The sequence below is a fragment of the Cibotium barometz genome, chromosome 24, assembly GCF_041138505.1.
Source record: "Cibotium barometz isolate CiBa-2024 chromosome 24, ASM4113850v1, whole genome shotgun sequence".
NCBI classification, from domain to species: Eukaryota; Viridiplantae; Streptophyta; class Polypodiopsida; order Cyatheales; family Cibotiaceae; genus Cibotium; species Cibotium barometz.
Genome location: NC_141069.1, coordinates 28,221,404 through 28,243,265, shown reverse-complemented (window position 1 = coordinate 28,243,265; position 21,862 = coordinate 28,221,404). Strand labels below are relative to the sequence as shown.

At 40.0% G+C, this 21,862-nt stretch overlaps 1 protein-coding gene across 2 annotated transcripts; it reads left to right on the top strand.

Moving 5' to 3' along the window:
• The first annotated feature begins 19,652 nt into the window (after positions 1-19,652).
• Positions 19,653-21,407, top strand: LOC147625114 (18.1 kDa class I heat shock protein-like). 2 transcript variants are annotated; one of them, XM_086818939.1, is made up of 2 exons: positions 19,653-19,726; positions 20,664-21,407. In XM_086818939.1, exons 1-2 carry the CDS (start codon positions 19,672-19,674, stop codon positions 20,978-20,980), a joined length of 372 nt encoding a protein of 123 aa, XP_086675065.1. In that variant the 5' UTR covers positions 19,653-19,671; the 3' UTR covers positions 20,981-21,407. The 2 variants fall into 2 exon arrangements, with proteins under 2 accessions (XP_086675065.1, XP_086675064.1); XM_086818938.1 differs by lacking the exon at positions 19,653-19,726 and adding an exon at positions 19,737-20,072.
• The last annotated feature ends 455 nt before the right edge of the window (positions 21,408-21,862 follow it).

Here is a 21,862-nt window from a genome sequence, read left to right as displayed (position 1 = left end):
TATTACAATTCAACTAATTTTCAGGAATCATTTTTCAATCAGAATCCAAATCAACTCCTCAGTTCACAACCAGAATTTAAAAATCATATCAACCACATTCGAATTCATCATCTAGGTAGTATTAATGCTTATAATTTCAAGTCTTAGATTTACTCGTATATACTGCCAGTAAAGAGCTGCAGTTATATTCTCGGTATATACGGGTAGTCATGGTTCTTGGAACTATAAGGTAAATACCATCATGTCTAGGCCTCAAGTATGTCAGGGATTCCGTACAATCGCAGTACTTCCATCTGAAGACCCAATTACCAATTTATGAATTTCAGTTTGAATATTAAATTGTATGAATTTTATCACACAATTACAGCCTTTTAGTACTTCTTGATAAATTTTTGACATATTTGGCTTCTCGGTTGATCCTCATTAGCCAAATAGCTCTGATACCAACTGTAAGATCCCAGTCCCCACCACGTAACAAATTCAGGGGTGCTAGTAGCAGAAGTAGCACTTCTTGTACGGGGCAGGGTCTCACGCTCGGGGCCTCGCCCCCACGGATATCTGGACAAGAGACTAATCCATCGGTTTTTCCAAAACCGAACCTGGAAAAACTTACTTTGCTCAGAAAGCATGGGCGATTCCACCAGGATAACTTTTCCCTAACGTAGTCAAAAGCCTTAACTAACTGAGCTCATCTGACCAAACCCGTAAGTCCCATAGTGAGATATGGGAAAAAGACTATACTTGGATCATAGAGACCAACGCTTTTTTCCTCGTTGAGAGACACAGTCGTTGATTCTTTTCTATAGAACAATTTTTGTCCGGAATTTACTTCATCTATCGAACTAAACAGAAATTGAGTCTCGATTTACGGATCCATGAGTCTAGTCTAATCCCGTCTAGTCCCATGGGTTAGCCAACCCCGCTGTAGTGATGGGATCCAATTAGGAATTTGGTTAGGTTTTGTCCCGGGTACTAGGGAAAAGAGTTCCCAGGTCCCCTAGCCGGATGTTCATGCAAACATAAAACTAGTCACACCACTTACACACCCAATATGAAATTGCCTTTTTCTCAGCATCAGCTATCCTTAAAACAATCCTTTAATGAAACCATTGTGTCACTTATCGCAATCCTCAAAATCTCTGGTTGAATCCTTATTTCCAATCATTCCTTCATCGGTGTACTTATGGCATCATTGGCAACCAGAACGCTCACCACCTGTTCACACAGGGGCCTTTTCGATAGTTCCTAGTTCATAGTAACCGGTAATATATTCACATAACAAAATGGAATCTCCGTGGAAGATCAGCAAGATCAACAAACAGATCCATATAAAAGAGTCATGGACTCATCCGTTGAGGACCAGCAAGGTCAATCAACCAGATCCATGCCCAGTTTCATGGTCAGCACCCTCTAGGATCCTTCGTCTCGCAGGTCACCTAGTCCTTCACTCATAGGCCACTTCCTTGGTCCCTCGTCCACCGTACCGGAAGCTCACCATTTAAATTAAACCGAGGCTGGTCAAGACCTCGGTCGACCATGCTACTCGAGACGTCCTCCGTTGACTCTCCGTCAACTATTGCAACTTTATCAGTTAGGTCTCCACGACCTTAATCACAAGACGGTCAAAATGCTTCCCCAGCATTCTTGACATAAAACAGCCATTTACAAATAGGTCACAAATACAATTTCTATAATAAACTCTCGTCTTTCCACATTATCCCTCATCAGTCCACATTACTTATTCCACATTCTATTCATATGTGCTCATTGTCATCCAATCATATCATTTTCCATCTCATCACCTCAGATTCATTCACATCACGTATCATTTATTCACATCCCAATTCACATGTCATCACACCTCATCCATTCACTCATATCGACGTCACATCATTTCACATACACATTCGCATTCATTATTCTACATACACATCCACATTCGTACATCCACTTCCACATCTGCATTCATACATACACATCCATATCCACATCCATACATCCACATCCACATTCATACATCCACATATCCATTCACATTCATACATCCACATCCACATTCACATCCACGTCCACATCTACATTCCATACATCCATATCCATATCCACTTCCACATCCATACATCCATTTCCACATCCACATTCACATCCATACATCCATTTTCACATCCACATTCATACATCCATATCCACATACACATTCATACATTCACATCCCCATTCGCATCCATACATCCACATCCACATTCACATCCACATCCACATCTACATTCATACATCCACACATCCCCATTCACATTCATACATCCACATCCACATCCACATTCATACATCCACATCCACATCATCCATTCATCCATCTACATCAACCTACATCAACCTACATCATCCATTCATCCATCTACATCAACCTACATCTACATCCATTCATCCATCCACATCTACATCATTCACACGTCAAACCACATCATCCATTCATCCACATTCATACATCCACATCCACATCATCCATTCATCCATCTACATCAACCACATCATTCACACGTCAAACCACATCATCCATTCACATCCGATTCACATGCCGTCATTCATTCACATCCCTTATCATTCATTCATATCACGATTCACATGCCGTCATTCATTCACATCCCTTATCATTCATTCATATCACGATTCACATTCCTTCACATCCCATACCATTCATTCACATCCTAATTCATAGGACATCACATCCATTCATCCATTTTCATTTATCTGATTCATATTACTTCCATCCATCCATTTACATATATCTGATTCCTATCACATCTATTTATAGAATGTAAGAGAATTCTAATTTTTTGATATAAAGATTCTTTACGCATCTAATTAGGCATAAAGACAACTTTAGTAGGAATAACACTTTTATAAAAATCTTTTTATGCATATATTTAGGCATAAATTCAATTTTAAGGAAAATAACACTTTCAAATTAAAAAATAACCTTTTATGTATTTTACTATGCATAAATTTTATTTTAATGAGAATAATACTTTAAAAATAAAAATAAACCTTTTATGCATCTTTCTATGCATAAAATCAAAATTGATAAAAATAACTCTTTTGAATTAAAAATAAAATTCTTTATGCATCTATTTATGCATAAAAACAAAATTGATGAGAATAACACTTTTGGATTAAAATAAATTCTTTATGCATCTTTCCATGCATAAAACTAATTTAGTAGGAATTACACTATTAGAATGAAAGAATTTCTCTTATGCATCTTCCCATGCATAGAAACTAAATCCAATGAAAAATAACTCTTTTAAAATAAAAACTTTCTTTTATACATCTATTTATGCATAAATTCAATTATGATGAAAGTCACGCTTTTATAATAAAACAATTTCTTTTATGCATCTAATTTATGCATAAAAATCATTTATGATGAAAATTACACTTTTAATATATAAAAAATCTTTTATGAATATGTTTATGCATACAAATCATTTATGATGAAAATTACTCTTTTAATATAAAAGAATTTCTTTTATGCATAAAAATCATTTATGATAAAAATCACACTTTTAATATAAAAAAATATTTTATGCATACAAATCATTTATGATGAAAATCACTCTTTTAATTAAAAAAATCTTTTATGCATACAAATCATTTATGATGAAAATCACTCTTTTAATATAAAAGAATTTCTTTTATGCATCTCTTTATGCATAAAAATCATTTATGATGAAAATCACACTTTTAATATAAAAAAATCTTTTATGCATACAAATCATTTATGATGAAAATCACTCTTTAAAAAAAAACTTTTATTCATACAAATCATTTATGATGAAAATCACTCTTTTATAATCAAAATAAAAATTTCAATATGCTTACTTCCATGCATAGAATTTAATTCTAAAGAAAGTAACACTTTTTTAATAAAATATTTTTCTATGCATGGAAGTAAGCATATTGAATTTAATTTACTTCCATGCATTTTTCTATACCTAGGATGAAAAATAACACTTTAAGAATACATATACGATGGGAGTTACTCTTTTGAAATAAAAAAAGTAAAACTTATTTTTCACAATTTTAGAAAATTTTGCCATAACCTCCTTTGTATGACTGACCATTTTCAAATTTTAACTCTCTAAAATAAATTAGAAGTTCACCAAGAGTATTTAAATCATTCTAATGTAAATATTTTCTACTTATTTAAGAGAAAAATTATGAAAAACTTGATTTTTTTCATTAATCATTCATCTAGGATAAAGAATGGTTGGATTTACTAAAGAAGAGGGGGGAATGCCTTTTTTCAATGAGGCATAATATCATATTCAATATAGAGAATACAAAAATCATAAAAAACCATAAAATGAATAGAAAAGAGAAGAATCTCCAACTTATGAAGGAATTTGAGAGCTTTCCTTTGGCTTGATGGTTTGAGGGTTCTACTCTTGTTTGAAACAAGAGTGGCCACCAATCTTTAGAAGAGGGAAGGTAAAAAAACTAATGAATTATGAGTAAATTCACAGTTTTCTGGCTCTTGGGAGAAGTAGGGTAACAGTGCAAAAACACTATTAAGCTTCAACAAAGGGGGAGGCTTCTATTTGTAGGAAAAAGTGAGCTCTTAACCAAGCAAACTGATTCTAGAATTTTTTGGATCAGTTTGGTCAAATTTTGACCACTTTTAGGTCAGTTTGCTCACTTTTTGGATCTAGTTGAAACAAGAGAGAGGAGAGATAAAAATATCTCATTATTTGGGAGTTTAAAACTCATTCAAGCATGTGAAATAGGCACCTCCTTCATGAGGGGAATTCCCCTATACTGAGGTGTCAAAAATGCATCATTTCATCTAAATATCTCTCTTTTTTGACTATTAACCTTGTCCTTAGTCAACTCTTCATCTTATGTGAGTATTTACTCATTTTTGGGGGATTTTCCTTTTATTCTTCTATTTAGCTCCTCCCTACATTTGGATGAATCTTATTGGTCCATAGGAACCTTAATTTAATTTTTTTTGAAAATCTGGACCCCTAGGATAATGCCTCTTGAACAGATTATACTTAATTTCTAATGCACTTTCTGAAAATCTTTTTGAACTTCTGTTTCAGGGAAACTTATTTTAATAAGATAAGATATTTTTCTATCTAAAAATATTTAAAATTTGAATTATCACTCTCTAGAAGATTTTCTCTCTCTAGGCCAAAACTGGTAGAAACAAGATCTTTTATATTTCTGAAGAGGGATTTGACTACAGGGGAAGATACTGGACATCCTGAGAGGCTGGGGAGGAATCTTACACCAACCCCTCAGTCACCACAAGAAAAACAGAGCCCACAACATCAAAAGAAACTGCAGGGAGCAGCTTCTGTTATGGCTCACCCTAACCCTCCTTGAAACAAATCCAAAAAGAGATTACCTGGTGAACCTCAATTGTCATGAGGATCTTTCTAATGGTCGAGCTCATAACCCTTGAGGTCGCCAAGCTCTACAACTGCTTGAGAAACGATTCTACCGCGTCTCCCGTGAGCGTTAACACACTGCCGCGTTACACTACTATAGGTCCTTGTCCCTCCTCTCACCTCACTTCACTCACACACACTCACTAGCATGCATTAGGGAGAGAGATTAGCAAGAGCAAGACTCAATTGCACAATGGGAGAGTATGTTGTATTATGAGAAAAATTCACTTATATACATGGCCATAAGTGTTCACACTCACTTAAACTGTGGCCGACCAGGCACTTTAGGCTCATAAGAGGCCTAATGCTATTACAATGACTACTCTCATAATATATTCATGAAGTACATTACTTAGGACTTCATCCTATCTTGCTACCATATGCTTTTGAAGTGAGAATCACCATAAATACTCCGTCACACCATTACGGGTGCTCGTTGTAGCTTTGGACACTATTGCTTCATATCTTGAATGTATGACCCTTTGGTGTATCTACCGTGACTCCTTGATGTAAGATAATGGCGGTAGCTCTTGTTAATCCTAGAATTGGATTAACATTCCTCCCTTCCTAATGGCGATCGCATCCTCGTGATCGTGTTGAGAAGACCTTTGTGTGGGGAGAATGAACAAGCTTTGTCGATGGCATTGATGTTGAGTGACGTTCAATGGTCTTTGTTCCTCCGAAAGAAATAAGAAAAGCTAATTAATGAATGAAGAGGTTAGTGGTGTATTGGGAACTCCTAATGGGGTGGGGGTGGGGTTTTTTGCAAATGATTGCATTTTTATATTTGTTTGAGCCCCCTTTTTTTTGGGCTCAATTTGTTTTTGGCAATCATTGGCAAGGTTATATGTGATTTTTATTAGTGATGGGGACACTAAGAGATGTTAATAATGGGAGAAAAGAGGGAAGGATTCGGAGGAACGTAGACTTAATCATCAGAACAAGATGGTGATTCTTAGTTCCTCATTTGATTCATTGAAGCGCCATTCATCATTTGAAGAATTTGGCCTTTGATGGTGTCCCTTTGTGTGGCAGGATTCTTGTCAAATGTTGTTGAGTAGGAGCTGTTCCTGACTTTTTCTACCTATGTGCTTTTTATATTTTTATGTATATTTAAGTTGCCTTATGAAGCAGATTTACATGAAGTACAAGAATTGAGTCATATAGACTTTTATTGAACTGCTCTGTGTTGAAGTAGCCACTTGTTGGTGAGGATTGAAAGACTTACGTCGACTTGCGAGGCTAATATAGATATCTTCAGTAAGGATTAAAGATCATTGATTTGTGAAGATGGCTTTGGAGAGGTTTGTAACTTGAAGAAAAATTTCAGGCAATGGATTGTAGCATTGACCAGGCTTTCGCCCACCATGGTCCCCCCATCCAGAGATGTAACTGGAAGTTATCGATGGTGAGGTTTTGGTGCAAATGTTCTCCAGTGCATGAGTATGGGTATTTACTCATGGAGCAGTTGCTACATTAATTTAGCTAAAAGAATAATAAGCAATAAGCTAACAGATATATAATGGCTATTGAAGATTATTGGAAAAGGTTAATGCGTGAGATGGCTTAATCCGTGATGAGGCTTAAATTGTGAAAGTGCATGTTCTTAAGCCGTGAGATGAAAATCCGTGAATTGTAATTTCATGAGATGGAATTCCATGACTTTGCAGGTTTTAACCTCGTGAAGTTATAGGTTTTAACCTCGTGAAGTTGTAGGTTTTGACCTTGATAGTTTTTTTTTTGTGGGTCATCTAGGTTATGACTTGCAAGCAAGCAACCGCTTCTTATGCACTTATTTCTCACATCTAGAGGGGTGGCAAGAGCATTGTTATTTTGTCCTTAATGCGCTCATAAGCCTCCATTGCAAATGTGGGTATTGATTTTGGAATTTATTGCTCAGATGTTGGCAGTAGGGAAGACTGCTGATTGTTTGGTTGAACACACAAGTTCTTGTGTTGGTGCTGAATGCACGAGAGTTGTTGAGTGATTTGCTTGTCGTTGCTTGGGCCTCCATTCTTGTCGAGCTTTAGGTGAAGTTGTTGCAGTTGAATTCATGGTGAGGTTTTCTTCACATTGTTCAATTTTGGAAACCATATGATGGAATTACCATCATAGTATCCTTGTTGTTGAAGTACATGCACAGGCACCCATATTTGATGAACACTGTAAATTGGTGGCCAATGTGCTTAGAGGCTTTCTTCTTTGTGCAAGCTTAGCGGACTTTTTGATGTGCTTGGGGACCCACGCTTTGGTATTTCTTTGGTAGTACCCATGTGCCTGCAGCAGTATTTTGGTACCCACACTTGATGACTTGGTGGAGTTTTGTGAGGAACTCGTATAGGCTTTTATATGGACTGTGTTTTGGAGTACCTTTCTTTTTCCTTAGCATCCGAGTGCTGCGTTGGGGAGGAAGAGGTTTTGATTGTCGAGGCACCCAAATTTGATTAGCACCTTTATAGTAGCCTTGAGTTACAAGTAGCTGCTTCTCCACTTCCATTTTGATACTATTAAGATATCGTAATTGTGGTAGTCTTGGTGGAGTTTTCTTTTGGGTTGATGTGGAAGGTTTGGGGCCCTCCTTGTGGCGCTGAGGCTGCAAGTTTGAGACTCATGGGCATTATTGATGATGATGAGGTTAGAGACTCTTGTGGAGTGGTTGTCGAGATGATGAGGCCTTTGAGCATGTGGTTGTCTCCTTTGGTGAGGTTTGTCACATCGATGAAGATGCATAAGTTCCAGGGTCTTTCCTTTGCGTTCCTTGTTAGAGATAGATGGTTTGTGGGAACTTCTTCTGGAATAGCTGCTGATTGCGAGGTTTTGGCATCGAATTTCATAGGTGAGGATGGGGTTGAAGGAGTAGATGCTTTAGCCAGTCGTGATGCAGATGGTAGGTCATTATGTAGAGGGGCTTTTGTGGAAGAGGCGAGTATCCTTTTGCGTTCAGCATTATAGATATCCACCCATTAAAGTTGGATCCTCTTCCTTGTAGTATGGTATTGTCAACTTTTTGTCATTGACCATCATGATGATGACTCTATCGCTAGCAAAGCACAGTGGTGCTTGGGCAGCAATAGTCCATTTATGCCCCAATATCGAATCTGCTTCCAACACATACTCAACTACAAAAAACTTACAAGTAAGGGGGTTAGTTTCATTATACATTGTATGTTCAAAGTACCCCAAACATGGCATGTTCAAGTCTTGTGTAAAGGTAATCCTTTCAAGATGTGTTGTGAGTGTTGGTTGACCTAACAAATCTCATAGCTCGAGGGTCATGAGATTGTGTTCTCGTGTTGGATAAAGCTGTGCTTGAGCTACGGTGATTTTATTTGAAATTTCTAATCCAACCAAAATCCTAGGGATCTTTTCAGTAAGATATTTTGGAAGATCCAGCTCTTGCAAGGTCTCTTTCTCCTATAATAGCAATTTTACATTGCTTGCAGGAGTGTTCAAGGTGGCTGTTTGCATGGATTCATCTATTGAATACAATGATTCACCTATCTAAGTTCTGCCAAGGACGACATCATACTCATGGGAATCTAGGGTAACATTGAATGTAAATTCCATATCGCCATCGATTGTTTGAGTAGTGTATTTAAAGTAACCTGGAACTTCAATGTTTTTTCCATTGGCTCCTCTTGCAAGACTATTGCTTGTAGGGATGAGTTTAGGTTGTCCCAATGACACCCAAGTGTCTATTGTCACGATGTTATGACTAGCTCGAGGGCTGCACATTTGCACTTAACATCATTACCTGTAGGAAAATCTAACCATACCATGATAGAATCTTCCAAAGGAACCGCGGGTGTTTCGGTTATTGTTTCAGCTTCAGATCCTATTTTTGTTTTATATTCCCATTCACTTTCATCCTATGTTTGGGTCTCAGCTTTTTTAAGAGTACCTAATGCGTACACTGGCACACTTGGCTCTCGGACAATTCTTAATGAGGGCTGTTTGGAAACTTGTGAATCTTCATAGTCCTATTTTATGGAGTTCGCTATGTCCTTGTATAACTCAGTTTAAGCCCTTAAAGGTGCAAGTGGTGCTGATGTGATGCTGGCTTTATCACATGAGAGAAGAGCATTTCTCCAAATGAGGTTTTGAGAGACTGTTTTAATCTTGTAAGGGAATTATCGGATTCCTCATGTGCTTTCTCAAGTGTATAGTTTGTACAATCTATTTCAAATGACTCTTTTCTAGAGAGTATGTCTTCCTCTTAAAAGGGAAAGCGGTACTCCTCTAGGCTTTGTATCTTGGTTACTGTTTAGGTTTGGCATTATGAGGCTCAATCACAACCGGTGGTCCTATAAGACATTCAACCAAGCTAAGCATGCTCTCATGAGCTTGCTTTTTGTATTCCGCATATATCATGTGATCATTATTATCCATTTGGGGTGGTTGGGTGGGTTCTAGTTTCTTGATTGGTTGGGTGGTTGGGTGGGTTCTAGTTTCTTGATTGGTCTATGTGGTGCACTGAGCAAAGAGTAAGAACTTGTTTCATCCTCACTTAGTGATGTACTAGAACTTGTTTCATTCTCTGACTTTCTTTGGTTTGTCAGTTTTTCATTATGTTTACTCATGCGATGAGATCGAATTTTCTTTTAGGTTTTTGTATCCTGTGTTGCACATATGGGTGTTAAGGTTTGTGTGGTGGTTTTTGAGGTGGATGCTTCTACATCATGTATAGCTTTTAGCTCTTTTGTGCTTATGTCCCCCTTTTGGTTTTACGTCCTCTACCAGCTCCTTTTTCTTGTCTTTTAATTTGACCTTGGTTTCGACAGTTTGTTGTCCTTTGTTTTTCTCGGTTTTAGAAGGTTTTGCTCCTTCTTTTGGGTTCTGGACTTTATCCTATCTTGCTACCACATGCTCTTGAAGTGGGAATCTCCGTAAATACTCTGTCACACCATTATGGGCGCCCGTCTAAGCTATAGCTTTGGACACTATTGCTTCATATCTTGGATATATGACCCTTTGGTGTATCTACCGTGACTCCTTCATGTAAGAGAAGTAGTAAGCAAGGGTTCACGCTGTGAAATAGGGAATGTTTCACGTCATGACGTATGAAATGGGTCATCTCTATGAAATAGAGAATGTTTCACGTCATGACGTATGAAATGGGTCATGCCGTGAAACAGTGGATGTTTCACGTCGTGAAGTACTTTTCTGCTAATTCATATGGAATAAGATCCCTTAGGATCAGTTGTGTCAAGATAAGGTACCCTATTTTTAGTAAGGTAATCCCAAAAATTGCAGCGCTAATTACGGAAGGCGGTTCACACCATGAAGTAGCAGGAAATGGTTCACGCTGTGAACCATTTTTTGCACTTTCACATGTTTAGCCCCACATCGACAGAATGAAGTTTGGGTGTAATTTACCTATCCAAATGTTCCAGAATGGTTGTGCTAGGAGTAAGGAATGTAATGTAAGTTATAAGCACAGCCATTGGCTCTTTATTTTTGTATTTTTTGTGAATTAAAAAAAAAACAAAAAATAGAGTATCACACTTGCTCGTTCACGATAGCAAGCTTGGTGATACAAACATCAAAAGTTAAAGAAAAAACAATGCAGCTTTCCTCTAGGATAACCCAAGTACTCACCCACACACTAAAAACAAACAATTTTTAACAACTCTTTACTTCCAATCAAACCTTATCCATTCATTCTCATCACACAATGCACTTTCTGAATGCAAAGACAATCATGAATCTTGCATTGTGGGAGCTGAAGCTCAAAGAGGATGGAAGAAACAATGGTGTTCCTTGATAGTGGTGCCAAAAATGTTAATGGGGGGCTACCACACCTCCCAAGAGAGAACTCTAAACATTCACCATTGAAAGAAGCAGTAGACAATAACCATCGCTGGGTTCTTACTAATGCTTCAAGCTCAAATCCCTTGAGGTCTCCAAGCTCACTTCCAAAAGCTCCAATCCTCCAAGCTCCACCTCCACGTGGTCACTGTGTAGAGTTGCTTGCACCACAACACAAGACAATCTCTCTCTCACTCCTCTACACATATATGCATAGAGAAGAAACATGCACCAGAGTACACACACACACACACACTCTCTCTCTCTCTCTCAGAGATAAGGCAAGAGCACTCATAACATAAAGGGGGATTGTGTCCTTCAATTATGAGAAAATGCCTTATATACAATTGGCCTTTATTCACACTTGGGCACCCAAAAGTTACTAACTAAGGCCTTGGGTGGCCAATATCTCATAATGTACAACTTTTATAGTGCCTGTCCCATACCGCCAAGAGTTATGTCTTCAATCCAGTAGCACGTAGCTCTAGTCTGAAATGGCAAGAGAGTAGATACTATGATCTACACAAGAGAACATCCCTTGAGAGTGCCCCATTATCCTATTATATAGGAGAGCTCTTAAGTGACTCTTGACCCTCCATTTCCATGTGTGACCCTTGGTTGCTCGACCCTAACCCCAACTTGGGTCAGGTCTAACCCTTGTCCCACTAGAGCATGTTCTTATGATCCCATTGTTGGAATTAGGGTTGCAGGAAAGCACACAAAGCTTGGAGAAGAAGAAGCAAGAATGCACACAACACAAAGTGTATTAGATTGTGTCAATGTACAAAAGATAAGTTAGCCCTGGAATGATGGGCGTATATACAAGCCGGGGGAAAAAACCTCCTAAAGAGGGAAAAAGTGCCCCGGCTGTCCTAAGTGTGTTCACACACATCACTGCCTATGTATATGGCAACAAATCCCCCCTGGGAGTGATGGTGTGAACGAGAGCTGGCACTCATGTATAGGGGAGTGCCATGCCCGAAGTAGATCAATCCACAAAGGGGAGCAAGCCCAAAGCTTGGCGAAAAGCTTCAAACTTCTCACGAGGAAGCGCCTTTGTGAAAAGATCGGCGAGGTTGTCCTGTGTTGGCACATAGGCCAAGCTGATCTCTCCTGCTGAGTCTCTCCCTGACATAGTGATAATGCACCTCAATGTGCTTTGTGCGAGCATGAAAAACTGGGTTTCTCGCAACTGCCAATGCGCTCTGACTGTTAGTGTAGATAGAGGTGGCCAGACTCCTGTCCAACACCCAAATCAGCCATAAGCCGTCTGAGCCACACACACTCAACCGTAGCTGTGAAAGCTGCCCCGTACTCAGCTTCACAACTAGAAGTGGCCACAGTAGGTTGCTTCTTGCTCAACCAAGATATGCATGAGCTACCGAGCATGAAACAAAAACCACTTGTGGACACTCTTGTATCATAGCAACTAGCCCAATCTGAGTCCGAAAAAGCATGCAAATCTGGCGGCAATGATCCCCCCTTGGGATAAAACAACCCAAGATGTATGGTGCCACTCAAGTAGCGAAAGATGCGTTTAACTGCCTTCCAATGCTGAGACCCTGGGCTATGAATAAACCTGCTCACCTGTGAGACTGCAAACTGAATGTCCGGCCTCGTAATGCATACATAAATGAGGCAACCAACAGCTGTCTGATAGAGTGTGACATCAAAGTGATCTCCAGCATCATGAAGACTCAACTTCAAACCTGTCTCCATTGGAGTAGCAATAGGCTTGCAGTCTTCAAGGCCAAATCTCCGTAACAATGTCTCAATATACTTTGTCTGACACAAAGCAATACCTCCATCACACTGCTTAAATTGTATCCCCAAATAATGATGCAAATGCCCCAAATCTGACATTTCAAAAGAGGCATTCAAATCAGCCTTAAAATCAGCAATATGACTCTCATTTGGTCCTGTGAGTAGCATGTCATCGACATAGAGAGCAATGATTAGATGTACACCATCCACACATTTAACATACAAAGTGCTTTCTGTTGGACTATTCTGAAACCCATGTGCAGTCAAATATGCATGTATCTTTTCATACCAAGCTCGTGGAGCTTGCTTTAAACCATATAAAGCCTTTTTCAACCTGCACACTTTGTTTTCCTGCCCTCTTTGAACAAAACCACGAGGCTGCGATACATACACCTCCTCATGCAAATCTCCATTCAAGAATGCAGTCTTTATGTCCAGCTGATATACATTCCAACCATTATGAGCTGCCAATGCACAAATGCTACGAATGGTAGTCATACGACAAGTGGGAGCAAAGGTCTCATCAAAATCAATGCCCTTTTCTTGAGCATAACCCTTTGCAACAAGCCTAGCCTTATAGCGATCAACACTGCCATCTGGCTTTCGTTTCAACTTAAAAACCCACTTACATCCAATGGCCTTTTTACCAATAGGCAAATCACACAAAGACCATGTACCATTCTTCATTATAGCATCATATTCACTTTGCATTGCAGCCAACCAATTTTCTGAATTTTTTGCCTCATCAAATGAAAGAGGTTCTTCCTCTTCACACATACTAGACACAGCCAAAGCATAACAATCTGATGTATAAGAGGCATGCTGAAAACCTGAACGAGTACGACTAGTCATAGGTGCATCAATTTTACTATCACGCAAGGTTTGCACCAGCCATTTATGCGCATGCTTCTAGCCTACTCATTTTCAGCCCTATCCTCATGAATTACATCCTGTAAATCTGCATCAGAAATAGGCTGATCTATGATGTCGTTTGAAATCTGCATAGGCTGAATATTTGCCTCATTAGGACTTACATTTGAATTCCCACCTGTAAACAGAGGCAACAATGTATCAAATACATCCCGTGAGCTCACACCTGTCTCTTTGGTACATGATAACAAAGGCTGCACAGCATCTTCCACAAAAACAACATCTCGACTAATCAAGATACGCTTAGACTGCGGATGATACAATCTGTAACCCTTGTTCTCAGCACTGTAGCCAACAAAAATGCATTTGACAGCCTTATCATCCAATTTTTTGCGTTGTTGCATAGGCACTAAAGCATAGGCCAAGCAACCAAAGACACGCACGTGACCAATAGAAGGCTTCCTGCCATGCCAAGCTTCGTATGGAGTAATAGACTGCAAGGCCTTAGTGGGACACCTGTTGAGTACATATGCAGCACACATGACAGCCTCAAGCCAAAACGCATGTGGCAAAGCTTGGCTCTTGACCATACATCGTGCCATCTCTATAAGTGACCTATTTTTCCTCTCAGCAACACCATTTTGCTGAGGGGTATACGGCACTGTACATTGGTGTTTTATCCCACGACTAGCCAGAAATGCATCAAACTCTTTAGACATGTACTCCCCCCCTCGATCAGTACGGAGGGTGCCCACAGTACAATTGGATATATTTTCAACCATAAGAAAAAACTGTTTGAAGCACAAAAACACTTCGGACTTTGCCTTTAGTGGATATACATGCCTTGAGTAATCATCAATGAAAGTGCCCACAGTACAATTGGATATATTTTCAACCATAAGAAAAAACTGTTTGAAGCACAAAAACACTTCGGACTTTGCCTTTAGTGGATATACATGCCTTGAGTAATCATCAATGAAAGTCACGAAGTACAAGTGTTTACCAAATGACGGAGTTTGCATAGGCCCACATACATCACTATGTACAAGTTGCAATTTGCGAGTGACCCGTACAGAACCATCCTTTGGAAACGCAGAACGCTGCATTTTGCCCAAAATACAGCCTTCACAAACATGTTTTAATGGTGCCTCAAGAGGGGGCAATGAAGCAACCATATCAAATTTCTGCAAACGCAGCAAACTAGCAAAGTTCAGATGACCAAAACGACCATGCCATAGTTTTGCATCTGAAACTGCCTTTTCATCAGAAACTGCATTTGCTGAATCTTCCACACACTTGTCATAAGAATTGAGCCTATACAGCCCACGAAACAAGGTGCCAGATACAATAATCGTATCACCAGAAGTCAAATCATGAACAGTACATCTATCATCCACAAATTTGACTACAAGTCCAAGTCTAGCAAGCGCAGAGACAGACAATAGATTCTTCTTTATCCCTGGCACATACAAAGCATCTGAAAGTGTGAAAGCGCTGCCATTTACAGCAGTAAGCATAATTTTACCAATGCCTTTCACTGGGTAAGAAGCATTATTGGCACATGTGACAGTATTCCCATTAGGGACAGCCTCAAGAGAAGTGAACATATCACGATGCGAGGTAATGTGCTTTGTAGCACCACTGTCAAAATACCATACATGAGAGTCAACAGAAACTGCCAAACATGCATCATGTACAGATGGGTCATACTGGCAATACACGCTAAACGCCCATTCTGTATCCTGCACAACATTTGCAGAATCTGCATTTGTAGAAGCATCCGCTATTGTGGCTGCGTTTGACTCTTTCTTCTTTGCCTCTTTAGCCTTTAGCTTAGGGCAATTCTTAATGACATGATCATTTGCCTTACAATAGTTGCACCTGGTCTTTTTCTTGCCTTTATCAAGAGCCTTCTCAGACTTATTGTTGCTACCTGTGGAAGGAGAAGAAGTTGCAGACCTACTAATAGGAGAAGAAACAGTGGAAGGGGCTGCCTTACCACTTCTTCTCTGCTGCTGGGCAGCAATAAATGCTTGATCAACTGCACGCTGCCTGGCCCTGTTTTGCCTGGACTGTGCTTCTTGCAAGAGCTTGTTGACTAAAGTATCATACTTGACAGCATCAGGTCTGTCCTCATTAAGAAGTCTCCACGTGGAAGCAAAAGTCTGATATGTCTCAGGTAAAGCATCAAGAACAGTTTGCACAAGAGAATGATCAGGAATAATCTCACCTGCAGAAATCAACTGTTCTTTGAGATCTTTAATCTCAGCAAAAAAACATTCATGTCATCATCTTCTTGCATAATCTTCAATTCTAGCTCTTTACGCAGGTAAGCGATTTTTGCCTCGTTACGACCTGCATACAAACCAGCTAGAATATCCCAAGCCTATTTTGCTGTTTTAGCTGAACGAATATGTGGGGTGATGTTACGTTTGACAGAAAGTGCAATCAAGGCATGAGCCTGCGCATCTTTACCATCCCAACGAGCTTGTTCAGCAGTGGGTAAAACAGCAGCAACAGTAGAGCTGCTAGAACCTGCAACATCCTGATCCTACATCCACAGAACTTGGACGTACATCCGAACCCTGCACAATGTTCCACACTCCTTTTGCAACTAAAACATGCTGCATCATGTATGCCCAAAGTGGGTAGTTACTGTCTCCATCCAGTTTGTCTTCAGCAGACAACATGCGAAATACATCATTGCTGTTATCAGCCATGGCCATTGACTGAAACTGATGCAAAAGCTACCTGTAATGAAGCAAAGACTGAATAGAAGACAACTTGTGCTATGTAGCACGGTCCACAATAGAACACGTATGCCTGTTTTGCAGAAAACTGCACTGTCGAAATTTCTGCAAAAAATGACGAAAACACCTGTGCAGAACTTGAAATGCAAAAACGGAGCCCGAAACGATCTCAGATGCAAATTCTGAGAACGCACAGCCCTATGGGCTAATTTGCAGAGTATAGGGACCTGCAAGCGCTCGTGAAAACTCACCTCAATCGGAGAACGTGAGTCCGAGGGTGCTGGCGGCGTAGCCCTGGAAGCCGATGCCTGCTCTGATACCAATTGTTGGAATTAGGGTTGCAGGAAAGCACATAAAGCTTGGAGAAGAAGAAGCAAGAATGCACACAACACAAAGTGTATTAGATTGTGTCAATGTACAAAAGATAAGTTAGCCCTAGAATGATGGGCGTATATACAAGCCGGGGGAAAAAACCTCCTAAAGAGGGCAAAAGTGCCTAGGCTGTCCTAAGTGTGTTCACACACATCACTGCCTATGTATATGGCAACACCCATGCTCACATGCCTAGGGTGGGTTAGCCTCCTAGTATATACATATAACATGACACGCACATAACAAGATTCCTCTTGATGTCTAGCACATAAAGGACATTAGATAGCTTCTTAGTATCATCGTTGCTAGGAACAAAAGAATGGTACCTCAACCCATGGCTGGGCATTTGACATCATTCCCGATTGTTACGAGGATGGACTCTCCTACATGCTTGAGGGAGGTATACTTCCCTTTTGACTGGTCATATGTCGGGATACTCCACCATCAATGATCCATGAACCTTCGAATGCTGAGGAATGTTCTGCTTTTGTAAAGATTTCTTTTGTTGCCACAAACTGCTCTAATTTCTATTTTGCACTATTCTTGGACTCCTTCCAAGGCGCCATTTTTCTCATTTGCTTCCTTTAGTCGACATGGTTTGACACATGACGTTGACATGGTTTGACACATGACGACCAGACTTATCGCAATAGAAACACTTTGCCTTAAATTTCTTCTTCTTTTCAAAAGCATTCGGGTTACCAAATCCCTTCCTCTTACCTTTCTTTGCATCTACGGAGAATGCCACGTCACTACCATCTCTTGCTTGAAACACATCTTCTCGTCCATTAACTTACATTGAACTCCTCAAAAGTAAGAGGCGGGTTGTGCACCTACGTCGTTCAGTGAGGTCACCAAACTATCATACCATGGGGACAACACTTTGATGCACCTGCCTGCTAGCTCTTCGCCTGCTGCTGGTCTTAGTGATCCTCACCTCTACCATCTGATCTTGCATATTCTTTATCCACGATATGAACTCCTATGTTGCTTCTCCATTAGAATGTCTTTTTGCTTTGCAAGCTGAATCCCAAGGTTTTGAATCATTGTCCTGATTCCTCATCTCATATTGGTCCTTTAGAACTTGCCATGCTTTAGAAGCTGTGGCAGTATGTTGAAAAAAGGTCATCACTGAATCCCAAGGTTTTGAATCATTGTCCTAATTCCTTATCTCATATTGGTTCTTTAGAACTTGCCATGCTTTAGAAGCTGTGGCAGTATGTTGAAAAAAGGTCATCATTGAATCTATGATCAATGGTGGTGATGATGATGGCACATAGTGTATATGGATTCCTTCGCCTCTGTGCCAAAGCGAGAGTAGGATTTGGCGGTATGGTCCGTAGTAGTGGATATAGTGTATATGGATTCTTTCGCCTCTGTGCCAAAGCGAGAGTAGGATTTGGCGGTATGGTCCGTGGATCTGCTGGATCCGGAGTAGGACCCGGCTTTGCATCAACCCCTATTGTTGTTTTCCACAACTCATATGAATCAAGAATAGACCTAATCTTGAAATTCCAGAGAGTGTAATTTGTCCCCATCTAGTTTCCCATCACCAAAAGGTGGAGGGAGGGCACGAGCGATTGCGTTATTTGCAGGTTGGCCCATCAAATCTGCCTTCAAATAGCAAACTATAAAAAACAAGCTTTGCCTAGAGCCTATGCTATGATACCATGTAGGAATACATACTAGCGGAAGCTGGATCAACACAATGCAAAGCACCAAATTACAAAAAAAGTGGAGATTAAAAAAGGCACCACTAATTTTTTTAAAACTAGTAAGTCAAAAAGTGAATATTGCCTAATACGTACTTACAACGTTTTTTTGCCTTGCATTAATTAATTACCATCGTGTGAAATGTTATCTGATATTAATGTCGAAGGTTTCACCAAAATAAGCAAGCTTTTTATTTTGGCAACAAAATCAATAATCTTGATTCTTGGCATGTACGATGTACACATGTTCTCTGGTGGTCTCTGTGTGTGTGTGTGTGTGTGTGTCTCTGTGGAGCACAACTCTTGCTCCCTCTCATTGGCTTGTGTAGAAGTGGGGGCTGCAAGGAAAGGGATCTCTTTGGCTTTGCTTAGCAGGAGAGCTCCTTCTCTCAGGAGGAAGAGAGGCATGTAGGAGGAGCTTAAGAAGCATGTAGGAGAAGCGCATAGAGGCGATGAGGTGATGAAGCTCTAGCGAAGGTCGGAGGTGATGACACGATTAATGGATGGAGTAAAGGTTCAGCACCTTGGGCAATCGTAAGGTGCATGCATTAATTAATATAAGTACCAACGAAAAAAGTGAATAAGTACCCATTAGGTTCTTTGTTTCGTAGATCCCTACTTTGTGCCCTATTGCAAAATGAATCGCACTAAAAAAAAAAAGTGAATGCATTGTGTTTTAAAAGTTTAGTGCGCTATGGGTATATGGAATTTGTGAATAAATCAAGATTTGCAACAAGTATGGGAAAAAAAAGATGATTCGCAATTTTTGGGAAAAAAGGAAATAAAAATAGATTTGAAATTGTTATTATTATTATTATTATTATTATTACATAATAATTATTGACACGTGCCACGAGTCGAAAGTTCTCGACTGCAAAAAAGGATGGGAAGCATGAGCTTACTAAAAGAAGCAAGCCAAATGAGGGGCATCACCTCACCATGTCGATACTAAATTCAAGCGGGCCGGCGTCGCCACTTCAAAATCAACTCTCAGGTTAGTCGACGATATATATATATTTGGATGGTTATCAGATCGAACGATCACACAGAGAAAGCTGCCGTAGACGGTTTGCCTTCGTTGCTCTCGCTCTAATCAACGCCAGTTCAGTTGCATTAGCGTGTTAATTAATTAATGGCGCTCAGCCCTTTCTTTGGTGGTGGCCGCTCCTCTTCCCTGTGGGATCCTTTCAGTTCTTCCTTCTGGGACCCCGGTAACACATGGAGAGTGATGGACACAGAACCCATCTTCTCCTTCGCTAAGGATGTGCAGGCTGTCATGAACACCCGTGTCGATTGGAAAGAGACCGATTCCGCCCATATCATTACTGCCGATCTCCCTGGTTGCTCCTCCAGCTTCACTTAAGCTTTTAACTACTTCTAGCTTAGGCATATATGCATGCATCAGAACTCTTGTGTTTGCATTCTTTGAGGTCTTCTACCTGTCGACTCGCTTTATAATAAAAATTGTATGCAGTTCGGGCATCTACCTGTCTCGCTTTCTTATGATTTCAAGTATTTCATGTTGAGGTTATATGCATTGTATGCATTTAGGGCATCTACTTGTCATATTTCATGTTGGGTTGACATGAACTGTATGCGTTTAGGGCATCTACTTGTCATGTTTCATGTTGGGTTGACATGAACTGTATGCATTTAGGGCATCTGCCTGTCATGTTTCATGTTGGGTTTATCATCTACCTGTCATGTTTCATGTTGGGTTTATATGGATTGTATGCTTTTAGGGCATCTAACTGTGGGTTGATATGGATTGCATGCATTTAGGGCATCTACCTGAGTTGATATGGATCTTGTCATGCTCTGTGATAAGAATTTTATGTTAGGTGATATGAATTGTATGGAGTTTAAGATTTGTGTTGCATGCATTATGTTGTGATAATAAGAAGACTCGGTGTGTTTGGGGCATACTGTAGGGCTCTCCAAGGAGGATGTGAAGGTGGAGCTGGAGGATAAGAACACTCTCAAAATAAGCGGAGAGCGGAGGAAGGAGGAGGTGAAGGAGGGGGATAAGTGGCACCGTGTGGAGAGGGCGACGGGCAAGTTCATGAGGGTGTTCCGTCTGCCGGACAATGTCGACGCCGACAACATCAGTGCCAATTTTAACAATGGGGTACTTGTCCTCTCTGTGCCAAAGGCCAAGGAGATGAAGATGGAGCCGAAGTCTATCGAGATCAGCCACTCCAGTGGCGGAGGTGGTGGGGGTGGTTCTGCTGTTACTCAGACCTCTTAGGTGAGTTGGAAACACTCAACTATGTACATGGTCTGCGTGGCTATGTGCATGATGGTATGGGTGGCTCGTCAAAGGGTTATGTAAATGATGTAAATGGCTACCCATGTGCATGATGTGAGTAGTAGCTTCTCTATGGTATCGATGGGTCGAGTCAGTGATTACCTCTTATGGGAGTGCACTCATGATGCATGCTTTAGTAGATTTATGATATGTACATGATGTTTGATGCTGCTTTGGTCCATGCCTTTTCAATAGGTGTAGATATATCAGATGTATAGGAGGTATATGAAGGTGCTGCTTGCCATGCTTAGTGCACTTATGCAAGGCTAGCTTTCCATGTAGGGTTGGACCAAAATGTTCCTACAGTACATGTTCCTGTGATTTCTTGTACATGGGGAGTGAATCAAGACTGTATATATATATATATATATATTTTCAAATAAAAGGTGTTTTTTTTTTTGGGAAGTTCACTTCTACAGCAGATTAGACTAGTTTGATTTCTCCTTTCTACACTAGGAGAAATCATAGCGTTTTGGGTCATTTTCTGGTTTTTATTCGCATTCTTTTCCAAGACTTGGGCTGTAGTATCATTTATTTTATTCACTTCCAAACAACGTGGTCAGTTTTTGAGGAATGTACTAAAAATGAACTATTTCCATGCGGAGTATTTTTACAATAAAACCGTGTGCGTGCAAAGCTATATAAGCTTCAAAAAATCGCATTTGCTTTTAATGCCAAAAACTTTTATAGAACTAGATCAGCCCCAAGTTATGTTTATAACATTTGTCATAGAATGGTTTTTGAAATGCATGTTTCATGTATATCCCCCCCCCCCCCCCCCCCCTCTCCCGCCCCGCCCCCCCAAAAAAAACAGAACCATGT